The sequence below is a fragment of the Molossus molossus genome, unplaced genomic scaffold (genome assembly GCF_014108415.1).
Source record: "Molossus molossus isolate mMolMol1 unplaced genomic scaffold, mMolMol1.p scaffold_m16_p_5, whole genome shotgun sequence".
Taxonomy (NCBI): Eukaryota; Metazoa; Chordata; class Mammalia; order Chiroptera; family Molossidae; genus Molossus; species Molossus molossus.
The window spans coordinates 50,775,377-50,799,621 of record NW_023425388.1 but is presented as its reverse complement, the minus strand read 5'-3'; the positions used below and the strand labels follow the sequence as shown (position 1 = coordinate 50,799,621).

Sequence of the window (24,245 nt, the reverse complement as noted above, 5' to 3'; positions counted from 1 at the left end):
CTTCTGCCTCAAGGATGGATTCACCTGGACAGTATAGAGCTTGACAGTGAACCTAGGGGTTTTGGGGACCTGGAAACTAGCCTTAGAACAACTGGTTAAGGATTAGTCATCTCCAGCTGAAAGGTGATTATGAGAAGGAAAGAAATGGTGGGCCAACAATAATCAGGAAGACAGATGCAGAAAAAGCATTCCAAAGTCATTAAAACATTGTTAGTTTTATTTTCTTCAAAAAATATTGGCTTCCTGGGATAGACCCACTCTACTGCTTCCACTCCTGCAGCCGCCGGGGAATAAGTCTCCAGTGACTGCGTCTCCTAGCAACAAGAAAGAACTGTTAGTGAGCACTTCCTAGGCATTAAACACCTGCTGGCTGCTTTGCATATGAGCTTTACAACTTTCTTGGGCGGAGAATAATATTCCCATTTTGTAGAAGAAGAAACAAAGGTTCAAAGCACTTAAATAACTTGAATAGCTAGTGAGTGGCAGAGCTGGTCATGACCCCTAGCCTCTCAGATTCCAAATGCTGTGTTCTTGTACAAGTGAAGATGAAACAGACAGAAACCAGTGCCACGGGCTGTAGCAGCAGACCTCCAGCAAGGGCTGGGAGAACATGGCTGGGAGAGATCTTTGAAAGAGAAGAAGGGATACTGGCATCCAGGCTCACTGGTTGTCAGGGAGACGGGGCAGGGGAGGAATTGGAGGACCTGTATTTCTACCCCTCAAATTGTGGGGTATTGCATGCCTATCAGCTTTTACCAAAGGCTTTGGAAAGGCACCGATATTGGAGCTGGTAAAGAAAAAGGAAGAAAGGGAAGATGAGGCAAAGGGGAATTTGCTTCAATCTGTGAATTTCCTTGTTTTCAGCAACAGTACCTCCTCATAGGGTTATTCTGAGAACAGAAAGAGATAATATATGTAAAATGTTTAGCAGACTACAAAACCAAAAGGCTAAAGTCTCCCTGACAAGAGTCTTTCTCTACTTCCAGATCCACAACCTGCCAGCACTCCCTGCTATACAGATCTGCTCTGACAGTGTAGACAGAACAGTGTAGAAGAATCCGGATCACTGCTCCCTGGTGTCTTGGTATGCAATGACAGTAGGCCGGGAGTTTGGTTTCCTTCCTAATCTCCTAGCAGCTGAGAAAGGGGCAGCCAGTAACCCACAGGGAACCTGCCTCAGAGAAGCCTGCCAGTGAAGTGCTTGGCAACAACACCCCAACATACACAAAGAAAGGTTCTGTCTTATCTTCTCCAATATCACTTGGCCTAAAGCCAAGCTCCACTTCAGGGCCCACCATTAATAGCTAACCTAAGTCATGCAGGGTTCTGGGAGCCATCTTACCTGATCAGCCTTTATCTCAATAGGAGTCTCTTTTGTTCTCTGTCCCCACTCCCATAACCCATGCCTTTTTATTTTCAACCATTTGGTGGCTAGAACAGAGGCAACCAAATAATGCCCATCTATATCATTTCAAATAAAGGTTAGTAGCTATTTTTCTCAGTAACCAGATAAGTAACCTTCATTAGGAAGAGAGTACTTTGCTTATTGCAAGGCATCAGTTACATTCAATCAATGAATTTTTAATGTGTATATGGATGTGGGCCCTCTACTGATCCAGATATGTTCTAGATGATTTTACTTGTCTTATGTAATATTTTTAAAACCGTGCTAAGTATTAGCCCATTTTATGGGTAAAGAGGCTCAGACAAGTAAAACAATTGCTCAGAGCTACCCAACGTATAAAGGGCAGAGTGATTATTTGAACCCAAAGATCTTTGATTCTATTCTGGTGTCTTTACCGTAGGCCACACAGCACTCTGTTATAGTGACTGGCTGAAAATGTCTCATGTTGAACCTGCAGTGAGAGGTCTGAAGAGCAATTTAGGTCTGTCTCTCAGCTTTCTCTGTCTCACGCTGGGTTTGGGGTGGTTTGCGGGCACACTGCCTCTGCCCGTTTCTCGGAGAAGGAAAGGTACAGGGTGTCCCAGAAGCATATGGCTTTGCCAGGAGTCAATTCTGGTCTCCGTGACTCTCTCAGACTGTATAGATTCAAGACCCGGAGGTTTCTGTGACAAATGCACTTCAAACTCCTCTAGAACTCCCCTGGACGCTGAGCTGGGAGGGCCTGACACTTCATCAGACAGCATTTTCTAGGATGTGATGCAACCACTAACACCCCAGTCCCCAAGTGCATCCATTTCACAGCCTGGTGAAGGAGAACTAGAGCAGTCCAGTAAGTGTAACAGGAGCACACACCACCACAGCACATGATATGCAGAAGCATGCTAAGATAGGGTTGCAGGGTAACAAAGCAACCCCTCTACACTCACTTGCTTTACTACCTTAGGCAAGTTACTTACCTCCCCAAGTCTCAGTTTCCTTATTTGTGGCAATAGAACCTACCTCATAGGGCTCTTCTGAGATTGAAAGAGAGAGTATTTGTAAAATGTTTAGCAGAGTGAAAAACCAAGGGGCCATGGGAATAGAATGCATTCACTTCTAACTAAAACTTGCCTGAGTTAAAACAGCAGAAATACAAGCTCTTAGATTTTGAACACCTAGTCTCCTGTGGGTCAGAGGTCAAATGTTAGTGTCTTTGTGAAGCTGTTAAAAGTATATAAGCTCTATGAGGACAGAAATCCTACCTCTCTTATCAATCGTTTATCTTTAGGCCCTACACAGTGCCTGGCTCATAGCAGGGCTCAATAAAAGTTTTATGGACGGATGGATGAATGGGTCAAAAAACAAAAGTGCTGTCTTTTAATTACAAAGACTTCCACTGGAGAATTGATGCCTTGTGCCCCTCTTTCAGTGAATGGCACCTTCCCTCTATTGTGATAGAGAAGACAAAATCTTGGGTGTGCCACTCGGTACTCTTTCTCACTCACTCCTTACAACCAACCAGGGCTGTGAATTCCACCTCCTAAATTTTAGCTTGCAAATCCACTCTCTTCTCCTGAACTCTGTTGTGGCTACCTTTGTTCAGGTCCTTCCCAATTCTCTCCTGGATTTCTATACCACTGCCAAACTATTCTCCAGGCCTCCAGTCTGTACCCACCCCCTTCCAATCCACTCTCCACATCTGGGACAGAATGATCCTTAAAAAGCACAAATCTGATCAGGTCACTACTGCCACCACTCTCATCCCACCCCCACTTAAAGATGATCCATGACTATAGACTTTAATATAAAGCCCAAACACAGAAGCATGGCATCCCCAACCTTTATAATCTTGCTCCTGTCTGCCTCTCCAGCCTTACCAGCCAATGTTCCCCTACCCCACTTTGAGTTCCAGGTCCCCCACAGCAGGTTCATGCTCTCTGTTGTCCTGTACCACTGCTTGGGTTACTTCCTCTGCCTGGACTGTTTCTCTTCACCTTCTCTGTTCTCTTCCACATCCTTCAGAACTCAACCCTGGCACTACCTGCCTAAGATCCTTTCTCTAACTGCCCCTGCCCCACTAAGAATTGGATGTCACCTCTTCCTCGCTACCCCCAGTGCTTAGTGCTTAGCTCACAACACTATGATCTGTTTCCTTGTCTGTCCTTCCCAGGTGCTTTGTTTTGTTCTTCACTGTACCTAGTACATCCCAATCTAGTCCTGGCACAATGAATGTTTCTTGAATTGATAAGTACTTTTTCTCACTCCAAACATGAACTTTCTCAAAAGCATAGTCTCAATCAATATACTTGGACAATCTTGTGACCAGTCAAGATAATTAACTGAGGATTAGGGTGTGATCTAGGCCTCTGGAAAAATCTATTAGATTAAGCTTATAGGGAACATCTGCTTTCAATTAAAAGTCAAGACACTTGATCTGACAAATATGATCACATATTTTTCTGTCCCATAAAAATTTGAATGTATAATGTATGTGGCTACCCAACCCAAACTGTCATTTTGCCTTACTATGTTATCCAAATATGCCAACTCAAGTCATTAAAATAATAGCTAGCAAGTAGCTAACATTCTTGTTGGCTTACTATGCAGTAAGCATTATGTGAAGTTGCAATCATTTCATCTAATCTTCTCAACTACACTTTGAAGCAGATCTTTTTACTATCTCCATTTTACAGATGAGGAAACTGAGGCTTAAAAACTTTCCAAAGGTCACTCAGCCAGCAATGGATATCTAAGCAACAATGGACTAGTAATCTGTTTGATCCTGTTTGTCATTCTTCATACTGACCTAACCATGACCTCCTAACCTTATTAGATCATCAGAAGAGCCACTTTTGGATAAAAATAGCTTGTGCTTCCGGAAATTTTTATTAAAACTCTAAATCTCCTGGCCATAATGTTCAACAGTCATGATTCAGACCTGCAGTGATATTTGAAAATGGCATCACAAAGCGGGTCTCCTGGCTACAGAGATGCTCTCGCTGCTGGAGAGCAATGCTCAACCTTGACATTTATGACAATCTGTGTTTTTCCTGTTATTGGTTCTTTTGCCATCATTTTCTATTGAAAGGCACTGACCCTCATTCTGTCCTCCCTGAGAAATCCTCTTTTACAGGTTTAATCACTCTGTCCGTTTCCTTAGTTGTCATTTCATTGGGATCTAGAGCAATGTTCCTCAAAGTCCTGACAACTGACCACCTGCATAATGATCACCTGGGCACTCATAAAAATGCATATTCCTGGGCCCCAGCCCACAGCTATCACATAGAACCTCTGCAGATTGGAGCTCAGGAAGCAGCATTTTGTTCACATTCCTCAGGTAATTCTTATGAATACTAATGTTTCCGAACCACAAATGTAAGTCTCCAGGTGCTCACAAGTGCAAGTGTGGTCCCTGGACCAGCATTAGCAGCTTGTTTAAAAACAAGGAATTCTTAGTCCCTGATCCTGACCTACTGAATCACAACTTGCATTTTAATGAAATTCCCAGTTGACTCATATTGACATTACCGTGCATGCGGAGAACCTGTGACCCAGGACAGGGTTTCCCAGCATTTTTTCACATCATGGCATGCACAGGAAACAAAAGCATTTGTTTGGCATACAGATGAGAATGCCTGCTGTGACATCACCTGCCCCAGACCCCAGCCTGGCCACCCTGAGGGCTGAGGAGATTGCTATCTCAGGCATGCCTGTGACACAGCTCACTGGGTGAGAAGCACTGGACTACTTAAAGTGCACCCAGTTCTTCTAACTTTCCTCATGAGGCATAACTCTCTAAATCTTGATCGTTCTTATTTCCCTCATGGTCCAGGATGAAGAACAAGCTGTGGTACTTTGAATTTGGCACCTCGGAGACCTTTGCAGCCACCTGCAAGAAACTCCACGACCACATAGAGTTGGAGGTAAGGTCCCACGTGGGGAGAAAGATTCCTAGACCTTGGTTCTGTTCCTGGACTGTCACACACACCCTCAGGACATGTCCCCTGGGTCCTGAATTGGTGATCCAGAGTGTAGTCCCTATGCTATACCTCCATCTTCTGTAGCCTCACTCAGAGGAGGCTCTAATTACTGCACCTTTCTTGGCCTGTCCAGGGAGCCCTTGGGGCCCTGAGGCCTGTGGCCCAGAGAACCCAGGGCCACGGTCGATTCTTGCCCTCTGCCCTCTTCTCACTGTGGCCTTGCAAGTCCCCTTTTCAGAGAGGCGAAGACTTAGTTGCAGCAAGCACAGTGGGGAGCTGCTGCTGGGGTAGAGGCCATGTCCCAAGCCCGGTAAAAGTCTGGGAACTGGTGGCCATAGGGCAACAAGAGTGAGAGGGAGTTAGGGCCACAGGTGACCAGACATCCCTCAGCTCACCTGCCTCTGCTCTTTCATAGTTGCTTCAAAGAACTGACTTATAGGGACCCGGTGTTGGCCCTGTAGGTGTGCAACCTGTGTAGTCACTCAGAAGGGCCCTGCATTGAATGCTCTTCTGTCATCATCTTGAAATTCTTGATGATTTTTTAACAAAGGGCCCTGCATTTCCATTTTGAACGGGGCCCTTCAAATTATGTAGCTGATCCTGTTGGTGCACTTGTGATTTACTGACTCTTCCGGCACTTGTAGCAGCCTGCCTGCCTCAGACAGTTTGCCCGTCGGCTTCCCTTCCCGGGCTGATAAGCTGCCCACTCACCCCACTTGTGCTGGATTGCTCCGGCGAAGTCCTCTCACCGCTCGGAGAAGGTCTCCTTGGTCTCTGGCCACCTAAAAGCCCAGACTGCTATGCACAGCAGCTCGGTCTCTGTTCTGCAGGACCTCAGGCCCATTGGTTCTCTTGCCCATAGTTCTCAGCTAGCAGCCCCACCTTCCCGTGGGATTCAGGTCTTTTGTCTTGTTTTCACTTGTGAAGACAAAGCCAGAGAGTTTAGCCAGGACAGGCTCCTCCTGGCCCACTAGCTTTGTCCCTAAGCTGCATTCGCTGTCGAGGGGGGCCTGGGCATCCCTGTGAGGAGGAGCATTTGGCCCGAAGCAGTGTGGGAAAGCCCCACCACTCCCAGCCGGAAAGGAGTCTGCACTCGCAGGGAGTGTTCACAAACAAAACACAAAGCCAGGGATTCTGGGCTTGCATTTGACTCATCTGTCTGCCTCTCCCCTTTGGTTGCTGGGTTACCAACCCCAGGGTGGGAGGCGCCAATCCTGCTAATCCCCTGAACTTTTGGCCAGTTTAGTTAGAGGGCAGAGAGGCCCAGGACCCAGGTTGTGTCCCCAGGTGGTACCACCTACACCCGGAGAGGCCTAGGAGCCAGCCATCCTCTGTTGGTACATAAAGCCAATGCCTGGCAGCTGCAGGGAAGGAGGAGAGCGCTGAGCATGGCCACCGGAGCATGTGCATTTTCCTGTCGGCATGACCATCCATCTAGTGGGCTCTTTAAATATACCCTAAGTGAGAGATGGCCCTGCCTAGCCACTGCCAGCTGCAGGAGCACAGCGACTGCTTGTTCTCCCTGCAGCTGGCCTTGAAACTGGGCCCAGAATAGAGCAGCTCCGTCCCCCTGCCTCTGTGGCCTGCCCTCCCGAATCCCAGACTCCCGCTCCCGCCTCCACGCCAGCCTTGCTTAAGGTCCCCTCTGGGTCCAAGTTGCAAGGGCTCGTCCTCAAGTGCACAGCAGGCTGGTAGCCTGGCTGCTAAAGATGCTGGTGGCCTCTGGTGGGGGAGAGGGTGGCTTTTAGGGGCCCTTCCTGTTTTCCTTACCTCCTCATAATGAGTCTTTTTAGCATTTATTCATGAGGCTAAGGGTTGGGGTGTCACGTGACAGGCCTCTCCTAACAGTCAGCAAGATTGGAGCAGGCATTTTTGCATCTAGAGAGCAGTGAATGGATATCGGTCCTGTGCCTTGTGGTCCAGAGGGGGACAGAAACAGAGAAGGGCAAGCCACGTGACAGGTGTGGGGGGGCTGCAGAGGTAAATGTGAGAGCGTCAGGGGCCTCAGGAAGAGCAGGAGGAGGAGCTATGTGGAGTGACCTAAATGCGGCCACTGCACGCCAGAGCTCAGGCCTGTGAGAACCAGCACACCCATCAGTTCAAAGCCAGCTCTCCCAAGAATAACCCCCAATGGGCAGGTACTTATACTCCACGGCATCATGTCAAAGCCCTCCCGTGGCCTTATTCATAGTCACACACAACCCAGTGAGCTAGCAGGCCAGGCATCATTATCCCCATTTCATGGAAAAACAAGCAGAGGCAGAGGTTTCAAAGGGTAAACAGAAGGGAGAAAAAATAAAAAAGTCAAGTGCTTTGACTGCCTACCCTAATGTGTCCTCATTTAGCACAATAACTCAGTGGGGCAGGTACCACTACATTTTTTTATGAGACTGACGCGCTGCCTACTGCGCTAAGAAGGCAACTCCACCACATTTTAAAAAAATATTTTTTTTTTATTGATTTTACAAAGAAAGGAAGGGAGAGAGAGATACAAACATTGACTGGCTGCCTCCTGCATGCCCCCCACTGGGGATTGGGCCCACAACCTGGGCATGAGCCCTGATTGGGAATCGAACTGGCAACCTCTTGGTGCATGGGTCAATGCTCAACCACTGAGCCATGCCAGCCGGGCCCACCACATTTTTTAAATGAAGAACCTGAGACTCAGATAATTAAGTAACTTGACTGAGATTTCATTGCTTAAAACTAGTAAGAGAGAAGATTCTAGATCTCCTGGAATGAGTTTAGCTTAGAAGCCATAAACAGAGTTTTCCCTAACAAGGGCTAGAGACTTAGTGAATTAATTCTTCAGCACGGATGCGCTGTTTCTTCCTCCTTTATTGAACGGGGGACCGCTTGGTTCCCGCTCAGTGGAAGCAGCTGGGGAGGTCTGCAGAGGATTGCTCTCTGGACTGAAGACACCGTCCTGCTCACCTGAGGAAGGAATGGGTGCAGGCTAGATGGTAGGTGAGAGAGTCAGAGGAAAACTGCCTCCAAGTTTACAAAAGGTTTTCCCACATAGCATCTCATTTTGACCCATAGAACATGCAGGGCAAATATTAATGTCTTCACTTTATGGGTGAGGAAACTGAGGCTGAGAGGTTCAGCACCTTGAGAAAGGGCACAAAGGTAAAGGGCTCAGGGGAACAGATGGAAAAGTCTGTTTGATTGTGTGTGTGTGTGTGTGTGTGTGTGTGTGTGTGTGTGTGTGTCACTGGTAACAGAGTTGGATGGTAAAACTTGGGGCTAAAATGAGATGATGCAGGGAGGGTCTCCATTAAAAGTCTCACATGGGCTTCAACCTGTTCCTCTGAGGCTAGCTGCTTGTTGAGAAAGACTATGAGACTTGGTCTCTTCTGAAATTAAGCTTACAGCCCAGTTGACAACACACAAGAGGAACGATAGTACTCAATGCCTGCTAAGGAAACTGGATGCAGGGGTCCTGGGAACACGTGGGCCAGATCATTTAGGACAGGGGAGAAGATGACTCTAGGTCTGTTGCTCACATGCGGACACCAGGCCAGGGCTGGCACAGTGAAAGGGACCCAGCCTGGTCGCACAAGACCCGGGGTTAGCCCTGTTCTGCAGTTAGGCGAAGTAACTTGCTAAACTGTGAGTCTGGGCCTCAGTAGTCTCATCTGTAGAATGGAGCAAAGGGAGTTAGCCTACTTCCCAAGGCTATAATTTAGATGAAAGTTTTTCAGGATTTTTTTTTAAGTAACTGGCAATGGTGCCTCACAGGATCTGCAAAGCAGCCCCAAGTGGCAGGTGTCAAAATTGCCTTTTCAGAGAAGGGGACAGAGGCTGAGGGAAGGCAAGAAGCTCACCTGAAGTCACAGCCTGTGAGTGGTCAGGTCAGGCTTCAAATACAGATTCGACCAAAACCAGGGGGTTTCAGGGCAGTCCTGGTACTTTAGTCTGGAGCAGAGATTCTCAACCAGGGATGGGGCATATCTGATCTGCTTTTATTCACATACTTTTATTTATTTTAGCATTTTAGATAACATTAAAAACAGGCATGAGATTTTTACATTTATCAAAAAAAAAAAAAAAAAGAGCATAAAAAATACTGCAAATACTCACTCTGCCTGCTTCCTTCATGGGGACACACAGGAAGGCCTGTGAAAACTAGTCTGTTCCTGGGAAATGGGTGCTCAGTAGATTGTGTTTGACCCTGATTAAGAAGCCAGCATGTCACCCACACAGCTTTCATCATCCCTGGTCTAGGGTCTCACAGGGTCTCTCAGAGTCTCTTCCCTTCCCAAGCCATGCTTGATGTGCATTTTAACCTGATTTCACCTGAATAAACGGGGGGGGGGGGGGGGGGGGCGAGGGAGGGACACAGTGAGTCACCTCCGCACCCCAGGCCCAGAATAGCCTTGCAGAAGTTCTTAGATGTGATCATAGTTAGGTGGAGCAAACCAGGCAGGCTTCAACTCGAGCACTTATTTTACATGCTGTGGAAATTTTTCATTTTACTGGCTAAAAATAAGAACTTCCAAAATTCCTTGATATTTCATCTACTTTAGAACAATGTTCACAAGGGAAGGCGAGCCAGCTCCAGTAATATGAACCTCTGCATGGGAAAAATGAGTCCAGATTTGGAAGCTGCTCAAAAATAATCTGTTATCCAGTATATTTTGGAAATCCCTGCACATCAGTTCCCCCCACCCTTGCAGTGGAGGATTTAAAAATATAAAATACAAATACTCCCATTTTCCCCTTAGAATTGATATTCATCAATATTTTGTTTTATTCCCTTCAAGTATATTTTAACCAAAGAAATAAAATATTACAGATAGAACTGAGTTTCCCCAAATCCTTTTCGCTCTCAACTTGCCTTTTCACTCACCATTATATTCATCCTCACCCGAGGACATTTTTCCATTTTTTGTTCAGATAGAGTGGGAGGGAGAGAGAGGACAAGAGAGAAACATCAGCATGAAAGGGACACATCGAGTGGCTGCCACCCGCACGACCCAACCAGGGCCGGGGACAAACTGCAACGGAGGTACCTGCCCTTAGCAGAAACCAAACCCAGGTCTCTCTGGACCACAGGCCGATGCTCTAACCGCTGAGCCAAACCAGCCAGGGCAACCATTATGTTCTTGAGGTCTCTCCGTGTCGATGTTGGTAGAGCTAGGTCATTACTTTTTGCTGCTCTGCAGCACTCCGTGAATACCCCGCCATAACGTGAGGAGGGGCAGAAATGGGAACTCTGACACTGCCAATGGGAATGTAGGTGGTGGACCACTTTGACAGTCTGTGCTGAACTGAAAATGATCTTGTGGACCATATGACCCAGTAGATTCTTCACCTCTACATCTAGAGAAGTTGCTGCACGTGAGCTCACAAGTTGAGCATGGAGGTACAGCACAGCAGGTTTCTATTACAATAAAATGGAACCAACCCAAATAACTGTGTTATTCTAACACTTTAAAAAGACAGTGTGAGTGAAAGTCCTAAATGCCACTGAATTATAACTTGCAAGTGGTTAATGTTATGTTCTGTGAATTTCATCTCAATTTTTTAAAATTTAATTTTACAAAAGGGAGTACATGGGCACAGTGCTAGGGATATTTAATCCATATCCTGATATGGGCCCCGTCTATGAGAATCATAAATTCTAAAACTAACTTTTAGTACACCTAGTGCATGTAAAGAAGCTTAATAAATAATGAATTCATTTACTTTCAGGTTGGGTAGATACATTAGTGCCATTATTTCTCAAAAGAGAGAAATCAAGGCCTTTACAGGTTAAGTAACTTGACCACGTTCACCCAGCCAGTAAGTAGCAGAAGAGAACCCATGGCTCTCCAGCTCCAACTGGGGGCATTCTCGTATCCTGCCTCGGTATCCACCTGCAATACTGCACACTTTTAAGTTACAGGGGAGGAGATCTTTAAGCACCTTGGCCTCTTCTGACATCATTGAAACCTTCTCAGCTTAGACAGGTAGGGCCTTTCAGAGTTTGGAGTAATGAAGGTGGAAACTGGCTAGATGCTCAGCCCATCAACCCAACCACTGTGATCCCAAGGGAGATGAAATGCAAACATGTTCACAAGAAAGGGAAAGCTGAGGAGAGCATTGGAAAGAATTCTGAGTTCACGGAAAATGAAATGTAGCAACCTGATTATGCATCAAACCCTAGAGTCAAAAAGAAGGCTGGAATGGGCCTTGGAGAGAGATCCCGCTTCTGGTCTTTTCCTTCCTCAGTCAAGCCCAGTGGTTCCATCATCCCAGCATCATCTTCATTGTGAGACCACCCAAGGCAGCTCTTGCTACTTCAGATGTCTTCTTCTTGCTCATCCTTCATTTCTCTCTGCTCCAGATGCCCCACCTCAGTTTCTTCCTGCTCCGTCCTACTATGTCCACTACAGTCTTGTCCTGGTTGTAAAAGTAATCCAAATTCATGGTAGAACACTTTAAACTACAGAGGGGCAAAAACGAAAAGTAACCCACAATCTCACCGTCAGGGATCAGCACTGTTAACAGTGTTTGTTGGCCTTATTTCAGTCCTGTAATAACATTAGCCCTTGTTTCTCTAAAAGCAGGCCTCTGGAGGACCTCTGTGATTCTTTGATTTCTTAAACCCTTATCCATTTTTAAACACAGCTTCATCCTCCTTATCGCTCTGCCTCTTTTAGCCACACACTGAATTCAAGCTTCCTTCACTGATCCTTAAAGTCTTTGAGCCTACTAAGAAGAAATTGTTTCTGTCAATCTTCTCATAAAATTTTATTGTTCGCTTGCAGTTTCTGACACATAACTTTTTCTCTCAAATGACCCTCTTTTTTTATTTCCTTCAAATGTGCACCCCGTATTTCACTTCAAGCCTCCATTCATCCATATGCTTTTATTTTCTTATTCTTTTTCATTTCCTTTGTTCTTTGTGAATTGCTTTGATTTTCTTTGTCTTCAGACTCCTGGCTATCCATACTTTGTATCTTCCAAGGACATTGGAATAACTTTTAAGGATGATTTCTCATGCCTACACTTCACAAGGTAATGGGGAGATATGCAGCCCAATGGATAGACGAGGCCCAAGGAGGTCTCAGAAGACCAAAGTTGGGGTCACATGACTCAGTATGTTGGATTAGAAGGCACTCCCACAACAGGTTCCTGGAAAATCTCCAGGCTAACCTCGGCCCCAGCAAGCTTAACTTTTCTACTGCCAAGGTCCCTTAGTGAAAGAATAACTTTCATCAAGCAAATGCATCTTTTAAGTAATAATGAACTGTGAGGCCATCAGTGGCAAATATATTACTTCTCTTAGACTTCTTAGTCTATTAAAAATAATTCATGCCCAGCTGGTGTGGCTCAGTGGCTGAGCATCGACCCATGCACCAAGAGGTTACCGGTTTGATTCCAGTCTGGGCACATGCCCAGGCTGTGGGCCTGATCCCCAGTGGGGGGCATGCAGGAGGAGGCTAATCGATGTTCTCTCTCATCTATGTTTCTATCTCTCTCTCCCTCTCCCTTCCTCTCTCTAAAATCAACAACAACAAAAAAAATTTTTAATAATAATAATAATTCATTTCCACACTCAGGAGATTCGGGGATCTCAGGGAGGAGAACCATTTTAACCTTTTTTGCTTCTACAACAGAAACAGACAGAGAATACTATATACAATATATCTTATTGGCTATAGTAGATAGGTCTTTGTTTATCTACATTGGTCAGTGAGGTCATAAACTTGCTGATCCTAGTCTTCTATAGAAGAGGAATTAGGAAGGTAGAAGAATTGACTATTTTAAGAAGGACATATAATCCAACAAGGGATCAGATAAATACCACTGTGCACACATACATGTTACATATCAAGTCCTTAGGACCGATAAATTAATAACAACAGCAGCCACTTACAGAACACTGACCTTGCAACAAGCGCTTGCATACATCACCTTATTTAATCTTCATAATAACTGCGTGGTGTGTATTAGTCTCATTATTTACACAAGAAAACAGAGTTCCTGAAAGATAAGTACTCCAAGTTCAGGTGAGTTTCAAGCCCATGTGCCCCAGCAGGAGATGGCCTCTGCACCCCTCCTCTGCTTCCACCTAAGGAGTGCACGTGTCTATTGAGCTGGCCGTGGGTTCCCACTGGGACTTGGCATATCTGTTAGGCGGTCAGCTGTCTGAAGCGAGGACTCGATCTTACTCCTTCTGTATCCCCAGGCCTACCACAATGCCTGAAATGAAGTGATTATAAAATTGAATCAAAGTGTGAAAAATCTCATGATTAGTGTGAACACTAGTAGAAATTGCCACTTGACCAGCCTCAAGTGAGACCTTTCTGTTGGAAGCCACCAAAATAAAAAGGACCCACCTCGCTGCATCTGGAACACAAAAGGGGAGATGGCTGAGCCTGCAGCCTGGCGCACAGGCCTCCCACGCCCGTCTCTGAGCTGTTGCTGGGACCTTTGAAAGTAGCAGAGGGTGTGGGACAACTGTGAACCCAGGACAGGAAATGCCAGAGTTCTCCCACCTCTTTCTCACCAAAGAGAGTTAAGAAAGTGAGTGGGCAGAGCCCATATGGCACCAAGGGTGCCAGGCGGCTAAGGGGTCAGAAGAAGTGACCCTGAGAGGCAGAAGAAGGGAGTCTGCATTCTGAGCCCTGTCTCATGGCCCAGAAGCCTACCTCCCTCCAAGCCCTGCCAGTCCCTATGGCCATCAGCCCTGCCCCGTCTGCCGGAAAGTCTCACCCCCTCAGAAAGCCCCATCCACCCCAAGTTAGCCTGAGCTCCCCTGACAGACCAAAAAGCCTGTTCATCTGCATTCAGAGCAAGAATGCCTCCACACACCGGGTTTCTTTAACTGGGGGAGGGTGGAGCAGCGGATAGGAAATGGCTTTGCCCTCTGTCCAACTCTGAGGCAACCCACCACCATGAGCTCTCAGAAACAGCAGTTTTGTTTTGGAAACTGGCACCCAGTGCAGGCTTGCTCCTGGAAGTGAATTTGGTTCCCCCCAGCTGCAATGTTCTACTTCCAGCCTCCCTGCCAACACCCCCTTCCAGCTGCCCCTCTCAATGGCACCATTGTGCCCGCCTGGCACAGCAACAGAGGAGGGCTGAAGAGGAAGAAAACATTTTCTGCCCATGGGATGTTCTTAAGCAGGTTGTGTGTACATGGCTTCAATACCGCATTCCTTGAACCCACACAAACCCGCCAAAACTCCATCATCCCTGTCACAGATGGCAGCCACCTTCCAGTCTCACTGGCCCAGCACAGCTCACCGTCAGGGAACGCAGAGTGCACAGCTGGGTGGGCAAGGCTGGTGGGAAGGGGGGAGTCAGATGACACTTTTTTCAGAGCAACACTCTAGCCTGCCAAAGCAAGGCTGAACACAGACTCCGAATCTCTGATCTGGAAGGGGATTTAGTGCCACTTACCACTCACTAAACTCATTCTGGCACATTCTGCTAAGTGCACATCCTCCCTCCTCCTGAATACTCCAAGGATAGGAAGTTCACTACTTTTCCAGATGCCTGTTTCTTTGCTGGACAGCTCAAACTTTTAGACAGTTCTTCCCCATGTTGAACAAGGATGTGTGTCCCATTCATCGCCATATCCTTCCCTTGTCAGCACTTAGCACAATGCTTAAAACAAAACAGGTGCACAAGAGGTGTTTGTGGGATAGATCACTGAATTCCCCATCCATCAGGCCTATTTCTACCCTCTGGTGGCACATGGAACCTGCCTTTTTGCTCCTCCACATGACTGCCCTTCCTAGGGCTGAAGATCTGTCCTCCATGTGTTCTCTTACGGATCTTCTGAACTCAATGCCCTCAGTTCCTTTTACCCCTCGATGTACAGACCCATGACTATCTTCACCACTCTTCTCTCTCTCTCTTTTTTTTTTTATCTTCACCTGAGGACATTTTTGCATTTATCTTCAGAGCAGGAGGGAGGGAAGGAGGAAGAGAGAGAGAGAGAAACATCAATGTGAGAGAGACACATCGAGTAGCTGCCACCTACATGACCCCAACTGGGGCTGGGGACAAACTGCAACCGAGGTACGTGCCCTTAGCAGGAACCGAACCCAGGTCTCTCTGGTCCCTGGGTCAATGCTCTAACCACTGAGCCAAACCAGCCAGGGCCTGACCACTCTTCTCTTGATACACTCCTTATTTTTCCAGTGTCGTCTTTAAAATGCAAAAGCAAATCCCTTGTCTCTAGAATACTCCAAAAGTGACCTCATAGGTAATAGCACGCAGGTGAATAGGAGTCAGGGACATACTCTGTAAGTTGTTGGGCTGTCTTCTTGATCTTGTCATTTGCATCTCACACAAGAAACCTGCAGGTTCATGGAGCTACCATGAACCTGGATACATTTGGAAAAGAAGAGTCTTCCTTAGTTTGACTGAGTCAATGTTTCTTTATCTGTAAAAACACGGTAAAAAATACTAACACTATAGGGTTGTAAGGATCAGATATAAAATTTATGAAGTACCTGATTTATAATAGTTACTCAATAAATGATGTATATTAATGTTACCATATAATATATGTGTGTATTAGTATCTAACTGCCCACAGCAGACATTAGCTTCTAAAATTATATAAAACAGCCCCTCTGACTGCAAGGAAGCCACTGTCCTATAAGATTTACCTACATGCCAGGCCAATTTTTTTTTAATTGTACTGGACTGTCTTTCCAATAATGCTATCACCACTCATCAACACCACTCAATTTATCGCCTTTCTTCCCTCGGGAGACACATGCTATTGACACTAAAAACATTATCTCTACTTCTTCTCTAGAGAAAATAGACATCATTGTTTGCCCTGGCTGCTCTTCTTTCACTCCCAATAACTTTCTCTCTGGCTGTAGGCCCTGCAGATATCAGATCTCTGCATCCTCCCCAGTGGTGTGCTGCAGCCAGCCTGCTTGACGGCACATCTCGTACCAACACTGTTTTCGGTGTTGTCACGTTGGTAGCTTGAAACTGAGAGTATTTACACCAGGAAACACCACAGTCAGAGCTGCTGCTCCTCCTCATTCTCCTTTTTGTCTGGAGGTCCTGCTGCGAACCATTTAGCAGCACACCACTGCCTCTAGCATAGACCTGCTGTGAGCACCTTGAGGACAGGAATTGTGTCCCATTTCTGTTCCATCCCCAGGATTTAGCACAGTGTAAGTGAGTTCTCATCATCCTCGATGGATAAATGAATGCTTTCATCTTCTGTCTCGCAATGTCTCTCATACAAATTGTGCTCCATGGGCCCTATTCTTGTTACCAACGGTTCAGATGTAGATTTCCCTTACCTGTGATCAGAGGACCACTTCTTGCAGACTTAGGTTAACTTTCCATATCTCTCCCTAACCTGGACATCCGGTCCACTTTATTCTGTCAATATATTTATCCTGGGAAGTTATGGGGATTCATCTGGAAGGAACAAAATCTTGTCAGGTTCTTTAAGGAACACCTTGGTTCCCATTTTGGGATTTCTCCAAACATTCTTTCTTTCAATTAACAAATAGTTATAATGGACATCTAACATGGGTAAGACATGCCAGAAACCATGAAGAATACAGAGCAGTACAGCTAACATGTGGGCCTGCCTTCTGAGAGCTTAAAGTCTCCTGGGAACAGGTGCATATGCGTAATACATGTCAGAACATACATTCCCTATGAGACAAAAACAACACAATGAAAATTCAGAGGAGAATATCAGTTTCTAGCTAGAACACTGGGAAAAGCCTCACAGAGCAGAGAGCTTTTGAGCTGGGAGGGCAGGATATCTTTTTGTTTTGTTTTTAAATCCTCACCTGAGGATATTTTTCCATTTATCTTCAGATAGAGTGGGGGGGGGGGGAGAGAGAAAGAGAGAGAGGCGGGGAGAGAGAGAGACATCGAAGTGAAAGAGACACATCGGCTGGTAGCCTTCGGCAGGACCCTGCATGACCCTGACCAGGGCCGGGACTGAGCCGCAACAGAGGTACATGCCCTTAACTGGAATTGCACTCGCAGCTCTTTGGTCCACAGGTGGTGCTCTAACCACTAAGCCAAACCAGCCAGGACTGGGAGGGTAGGATTTTAACAGGTATAAAAGAGCTGATGAGCAGGTTAGGCAGTGAGTGCAGCAGAAACAAAGCACGTAGGCCCAACTCTGGCCTTTACGCAGATCAGTCTCAGCTACCACGCCAGGCTTTGGCTAGAGCCCAGCTAAACCTCTTCCTCAGCTACTTTCCTCTTTCCAAACCAAATGGGACCTTGGAAGAGGGTGCCCAGGCCTCCCCCTCATCTAACTTACATTCCAATCTGGCAGACCAACTCAAAGAGAGCACCCTCCCCACCTACTAACACAGATATGTTCCCATTGTAAATGAACACTACCACCCCATTCCTACCAGCACCCTACAGGACACTAGGGCTGTACAGAGCGGTATAGTGGTGCTTTCCTTTCACCTACTGGCTGTCAGCTTCCTGATCCCTCATAAAAGGTGTAGGGCGGTGATCTTGGTCAGGCCTTTATGTCAGCCACCTCTGCTGGTAAGTGTGTATCTGAGGCTCTGACATGGAGGCCAAGCATCAAGGGCGACCACTCTGTCCTTCTGCCCATCCCCTCTCAGTCCATCAGAACCCCTATTCAAGTATGTCTGGATGTCATCCACCTCTTCCTCAGTCTTCTCCCTTCCTCCCCACTGTAATTAAAATATTATTTTCGATAGACGTTGCCTAGCACTTCCCTACTTTCCTCTTTAAAATATGCCCTAACTCCATTTTCACCCATTTGGGAAGGAAAGGACTCCAGTGTCATCCCCAGACCAATGTCCCACCACTATGTTCAGCATCGTCTCTTCCACTCCAGCTACTTCCCAACCTAGGCTTTCCCCACTTCCTCTTCCCTCTATGCATTCATCCAACAAGTAAGTATTCACTGAGTATCTTCTCTGCCTCAAATGTTCATGAAAAACCTTTTCCTCAGTTGTATTACCCTTTTAGACTCAATTTTCAATCTTCAGCTCCATTTGTCACCCAACCACATGGTGATTCTGATTCTGTTCCCTCACTACCACACCTACTCACCCTAGAGTCCCTACTTAAGCCCTAGCTCTTTGAAAAGATAGTTGTGTAATCCAGAAAGGTCATTTAACAACTCTAGGTCTCATTGTTCTCATTTTGGTAATTAGAGATTACCAAATCTAATGTTCCATCTAGCTGTCTGCGCTTTGGCCCTTATCCCGCTGCCAAAAAATTCCTCTTTACAAAATCACTCATAACCTCTTGGTTGCCAATCCAAATGACCAAAGGTCTAATTTTAGATATGCTGACTCTAATCACCTGTGTGACTTGGGCTATTCCTTTCATCTCTTTAACCTCCATTTTCCCATCTATAAAATGAGGTGATCGCACTAAATGTCCTTTCAAGACTCTTCAGGTCTTTGATTCCTTGAGAGCATAGATACAGAGAAGAGGGAAAGAGAGAGATCCTTTTTGGAGAGTGGGCAGGGAAGAATACATAGAGAAAATGGCATTTGTAGAGATTTGGAAGAAAAACAGCGAAGGAGTGCTAAGGTGCCTCAAGGGGACTGTAGTAATGGGTCTAGACAAGGATCATTCTCTACCAATTAAGATCTCTATATGGAAGATTCGGGTTGACACCTGAACCCACTAACCGATCTGAACATCATAAAAAAATAAGACAAGCAAACTATGTGCCTCCTAATGAGATGTAATAGGAAATATACAACCCCACTGATAAAGTATTCTTGCCAGAATGTCAGCCATGAATCTGATCAGCCTCTAGATTTAAAAGTATCAATTCAGTGAAAATAGAGGAGACAGGCTGAGAATATGTTTAAAAGACACTTCAAAAATACAATCAGAAAAATCCAGAATCTGGGAAACACTACAGCCCTTCTTCTCAAAGTGTGGTCCGTTGCACACGCAGCATCGCTATTGCCAGGGAGCATGTAGAAATGCAGACTCTCAGGCCCTGCCTCAGACCTGAATCAGAATCTGCATTTTAATAATCCTGCAGTGATTTGTGTACACATTCATGTCTGGGAAGCACAGCTGCACAGGACAAACGACCCATTTCCTTCCATCAAAATTAAAAGACAAGGGGAAAAAAGGATGGGCAACTTATAGATCAAAAGAAACTAAAAGACATATCAACCAAATTTAATCTGTAGACCTTTCAGACAAACCAATTACTTTTTAAAATGAGACTATGGAGGAAATTTGAACAATTACTGGGTATTTGTCAATATTAAGGAATTACAGTTACTTTTTAATAGTGATAATAGTAGTGGGTAACTTTTTTGTAAGAGTCTTATTTAAAGATACATACAGAAGTATTTATAGATTAAATGCTAGAGTATCAGGGCTTTGCTATAAATTAGTTCAATATGGATGTGGGGAAATGAACTGGGATAGAGTTAAAACAAGATTAGCAATGAGTTACCAATTGCTGAAGCTGAGATTTGGGGTACAGGAGGTTTATCATTCTCTCTACTTTCCTATATATTTGGAACTACCCATAATAAAAAGATTAAAAATAAAAGACTGAGAAAGAGTCATCAAAGATGGGAGGGACAAATTAAGATAACGCAGTGGCAGGATACTTAAGAAAGAAAATTTCAAGTTGAACAGGGACAAGTACTCCCAGAGCCATTGGGGACTGGATTACACCTTAGATCTGGCCTGGGAGAGGTCATTCCGAAGAGGAGACACAGCCCCATGGCAGGAGTATGAAAAAAACAATCTGCACTCTAAATCAGAGAAAACCCCGTAATCGTGGCACCTTGAATCGAGGTTAGAAGGGAGAATTTCCTAGTTGCTAAAAACTGAAACAGGTCATCAAATAAATTATGGGATCTCCTTCTCTGAGGACCTTCAGAAATAGGATCGACGACAGGGCTGAAATGGAGGCAGCCTTGCTCGGGGGAGAGAAGGTTCAGATCCGCACCCTTTTCAGGTCACAGAGGCGGGAAGGAGGGGAGCGGAGAGGGGGGCACGCCTAGCAGGAAAACATCAGCGCCCTCCCTCCCTCCCTCGCGCCTTCTGCTTTCAGGGAGCACAGATAGCTTGGGGGACGCTAGTTCTGCCCAGAATTATGGAGGTTTTAGGGAACTGCGATTGGGGCGGGGTGGGGGTGGGGGCGTTGGAGGGATAGTTTACGAATTCCCAGCGCATTTCATTCGTACATAACTGCGCCTTGGCTTCGTAACTAAGTCTCTGGTTACCTATGCACCAGCCCGCCACCAAACAAACAAACCATCCCTTGGCTCCCAAAGAAACCAGAACTGTGGGTATTGTCTGCGCAGAGGGACCAGCGTTGAACGTGGCAGACAGCTGCGGGCCGGCGCAGCGCGGCTGGGAGGAGGCGGGCGCCGCCGCTCCCGGCCTGGGCTCGGGCAGATTCCTGAACCGCTTCCAAGGGGGCAGGAGCGGGGCTGGCCTCGAAGCGCCCCACCCCACTCCGCGCCGGCAGCCGCGCCAGGGACGCGGGCGCCCGCGGTCCTGCACCTCGCCTCCCACGCACACTGGAAGCATGGTTGCGGGCATGTGCGCGCTCGCTGCCTGGGACAAGAGCTTTCTGTTTCAGCCCAAAAGTGGTCTATAAATACCTGAGTTCCGCCGCAGCGCAGCCTGGACTTCTAGGGGAGCCAGCTAGCTCCGTCCCAAATTAGGGGATGGCTAACGGTGACCGGGGATCTCCGCCCTCCTTGCGCTCTCCCCAGTAGCCCCCTGAGTCGGAGCAGCGGGAGGGGGACCTATGACGTCATGGAATTGTTGGAGGGTTTAGCTCAGAAACCCTCCCGGGAGTGGCCTAGGGCCTGTTCCATTTAAGCCGACAGTGTACGACTGTTGCCTCCACTTTCCCAAATCCGGCGCGGCAGCTTTCCACGTTTCCTGAAACCTAAGCGGGCCTGGGGTTCTGAAGGAAATCAGTGTGTGATGGCTAGTTCAAGAACCCCGAAGAATGGCCATACAGATATGGGGTGTCAAGGCTCTGACTAGTATGGGTCCCGCCATGGGGCCATTAGAATGCTTCCAGCAAGGTCTCAGGTAGTGGAAGAATGATTTCAGACCGAAATATGCCTCATGGCACAGGAAATATTACTAACTGTAATAATAATGCAAACGATTATGGACTGTTACTGCCTTCCGGAGACCAATCAACCCCTTGAGGTAGATGTTTATTCCCCCACCCCTCCTCCATTTTACAAAAGACAAATTAAAGCCCAAAGAGGTTAAGGAACCAATACAAGATCACGCAGCTGGCAAGCGAGGAGCTAAGATTTAAACTCATATCTCTAAGTCTCCAAGCCCAGGCAACCTCTTTCCAAGACACTGCATTGCCTCTCAGTTTTCAAATAGGTACATTTCGAGGGTGGGGGCATCTACTATCCAGCAGTCCCCAGGCTCCTCCACCTTTTCTATTCTCAATGAGATAATGGGGTAAGGGACAATTTATCAGAAAGCAGAGTGAGGCCTGTTTGCTTTTCCAGAGAGAGGTTAACTTAACCAAATTAAAGCAACACTCCTAGCTTGTTATGACTGGAGGTGGAAGGAGCAGGGTACACTTAAAAGTGCAACAGGGAAGAAAAGTGACTTTTTGGAATATCATGTCCCAAGAACACTGCTTTGTTAATGGTACACTTTTTTTTTTTTTTTTTTTTTTGCAAAGCTGGCACAGAGGCAAGATATATAATATATATATCCAACACTGATGTGCCATGACTGCTCTAAGTCCTCTACAAGACAGAGTAGTGGTGGGAAATGTCAGTTATTTAAACAACAGCTGGAAGTTTAATTTTGCTATGAGTCTAGCATCAACAAAAGTCTCAATTTGCTTCACTGACTTGCATCTCCAATGCAGGATCTGACATCTGATTGCTGGGGTTTGCATCCTACTCTGGCAGCTTGTAGAATGGAGGTTGGGTAGCAATGAGTAAGCACTTTACCCCTGCGAGACCCCCCCTCTCAGTCATGGGGAGTAATGATGCCTCCCCTCATTGTACTCATGTGAGGATCCCAGGAGAAGATGTAGGTGAAGGACCAATGCAGTGCACGAACTTGAGCTGCTAATATTATTGCTATGTCCTCTCAGAAGGGAGGGGGCATTTTGACCAACAATGAATAAATTGAGGTGAAGCGGAAGTAACAACAACCAACAGGGAAAAGTGAGCGATTGTCTAGGAGGTGATTAGGTACAGGAAGACCCCGGCCAGTGTGGCTCAGTGGTTGAGCATCAACCCATGCACCAAGAGGTCTCCGGTTCAATTCCCGGTCAGGGCACACGCCCAGATTATGGGCCAAATCCCCAGTGGGGGGCATGCAGGAGGCAGCCAATCTATGTTCTCTCTCATCGATGTTTCTACACCTCTCCCCCCCAAAAAAATAAAGAAAAAAAATTAAAAAAAAAAAAAGATACAGGATGACAGTGCTGGGCACAGAGTTGAGCAAAGCTCATTTCAGAAAATTTGGAGAAAAGTCTGACCCAGTGGGACTCTAGCCTAAATCTCTAAATATGGGCATAAAGGATGAAATGATGGAATACATTCCAAAATAAATTTCTAACAATTCATTAATTCTATTGAGAAGAAAAAGGAAGAGTTTAAAAAAGAATCGCCATGACAGCAACAGAGAGCTCTGGGTTGAGCCCAGGCTCTCAGGGGACAGTACACATACATGCAGAGGCAGGGGATGGCAGCACCCGGTGTGAATGCACAGAAGCAACTCAGACCTGGAAACCTGGCTTCAGGCCAGCCGAAGGCCAACCACAATGTTAGATGATGTTTGAAGCAAAAGAGAACATAGAAAGCATATGAGCTCTCTTATTCTTTTTCTGATAGAGGTTATAGAATGGTCACTTAGGAAATGCTGTTTGATCTCAGCACAATGTCTTACATTTTAGTGGGAAGAACAGGATTGAGGTCTGGAGACCAGAATACTAGTCTAACCCCACCATTAATAACTTGAGTGATCACAAGCAAGTTCCTTAACCACGTGAGGCCTATTTATGAAAGATGGAGCATATTCTCTTAGGTCCCTCTCATCTCAAAGTTCCATGATTCCATATTGTAATGAAAATTGGGCTGGGTGACAATTCAGTCAGAAGATGCAGCCCCGCGGGGCAGCCACAACCCTGGGGCTATTTAATGCCCAATGTCTGCTATGTTAGACTGACCAAAGGGAGAACTTGGTCCCTTTTTTGCCCCTTATATACATGTATTAATGACTTAATCCCCAAATGATAGGAGAGCTATGGCAAAAGGTCATGGAATGAAGATTTAAAATAAACTAGACGGACTAGAAGAGGCCTGGGCTGAAAGCCAGATGAAATTAATTGACATAAATGCAAAGCCCTATGTCTCAGTTATTTTTTTTAAATATCTATACAAGTTCAGGATAGGTAAGAGCTGGCTGAGAAGTAGGTGATGGGATCAGGCTGTGGGTGACAGAGATGACCACCCATTCAAGCTAAACTGATGCAGTCGTCATCTAGTGGCTAACAAAAGAGCTAGTGCAAATTTGACCATATTTAACAATAGGGATAATGATCATGGGAGACATGTGTTGAGCCCTTACATAGGCTTCCCAGATGATCTCATTTCTGGGGTACGATAGAGTGATAGGATCCCAGCCTAGGTGGTATTAGTACCATAGACACTTGTGCCATCAGATCCTGTCCTCAGTGTTGTGTTTAATGCAGGAGGCCTTACAGAGTAGGAGGGTAACAAACTGTAGTGTGTGCAGAACAGGGGGATGTCTGAAAACCAAGCCTACAGGAGAGTTGAGAGAGTTGACAGTGCTCAACCCAGAGGAGGCACAACCAAATGGTGGTGTGAGAGGGAGGAGAAGTTCAGGAGTCGTTAAGACCTGGGCCCCTACTATCTGCCATCAAATCTGTGTACTTCTATT

The 24,245-nt window shown here is 46.2% G+C and overlaps 1 protein-coding gene across 8 annotated transcripts in view; it reads left to right on the top strand.

Moving 5' to 3' along the window:
- Window positions 1–24,245, top strand: part of DGKG (diacylglycerol kinase gamma) — a 196,460-nt gene that overhangs the window by 132,254 nt on the left and 39,961 nt on the right. For all 8 annotated transcript variants that reach the window (XM_036242391.1, XM_036242390.1, XM_036242387.1 and 5 more), the window contains one exon: window positions 5,217–5,307. In XM_036242391.1, coding sequence (XP_036098284.1) covers window positions 5,217–5,307 — 91 coding nt within the window. The remainder of the gene's footprint in view (window positions 1–5,216; window positions 5,308–24,245) is intronic.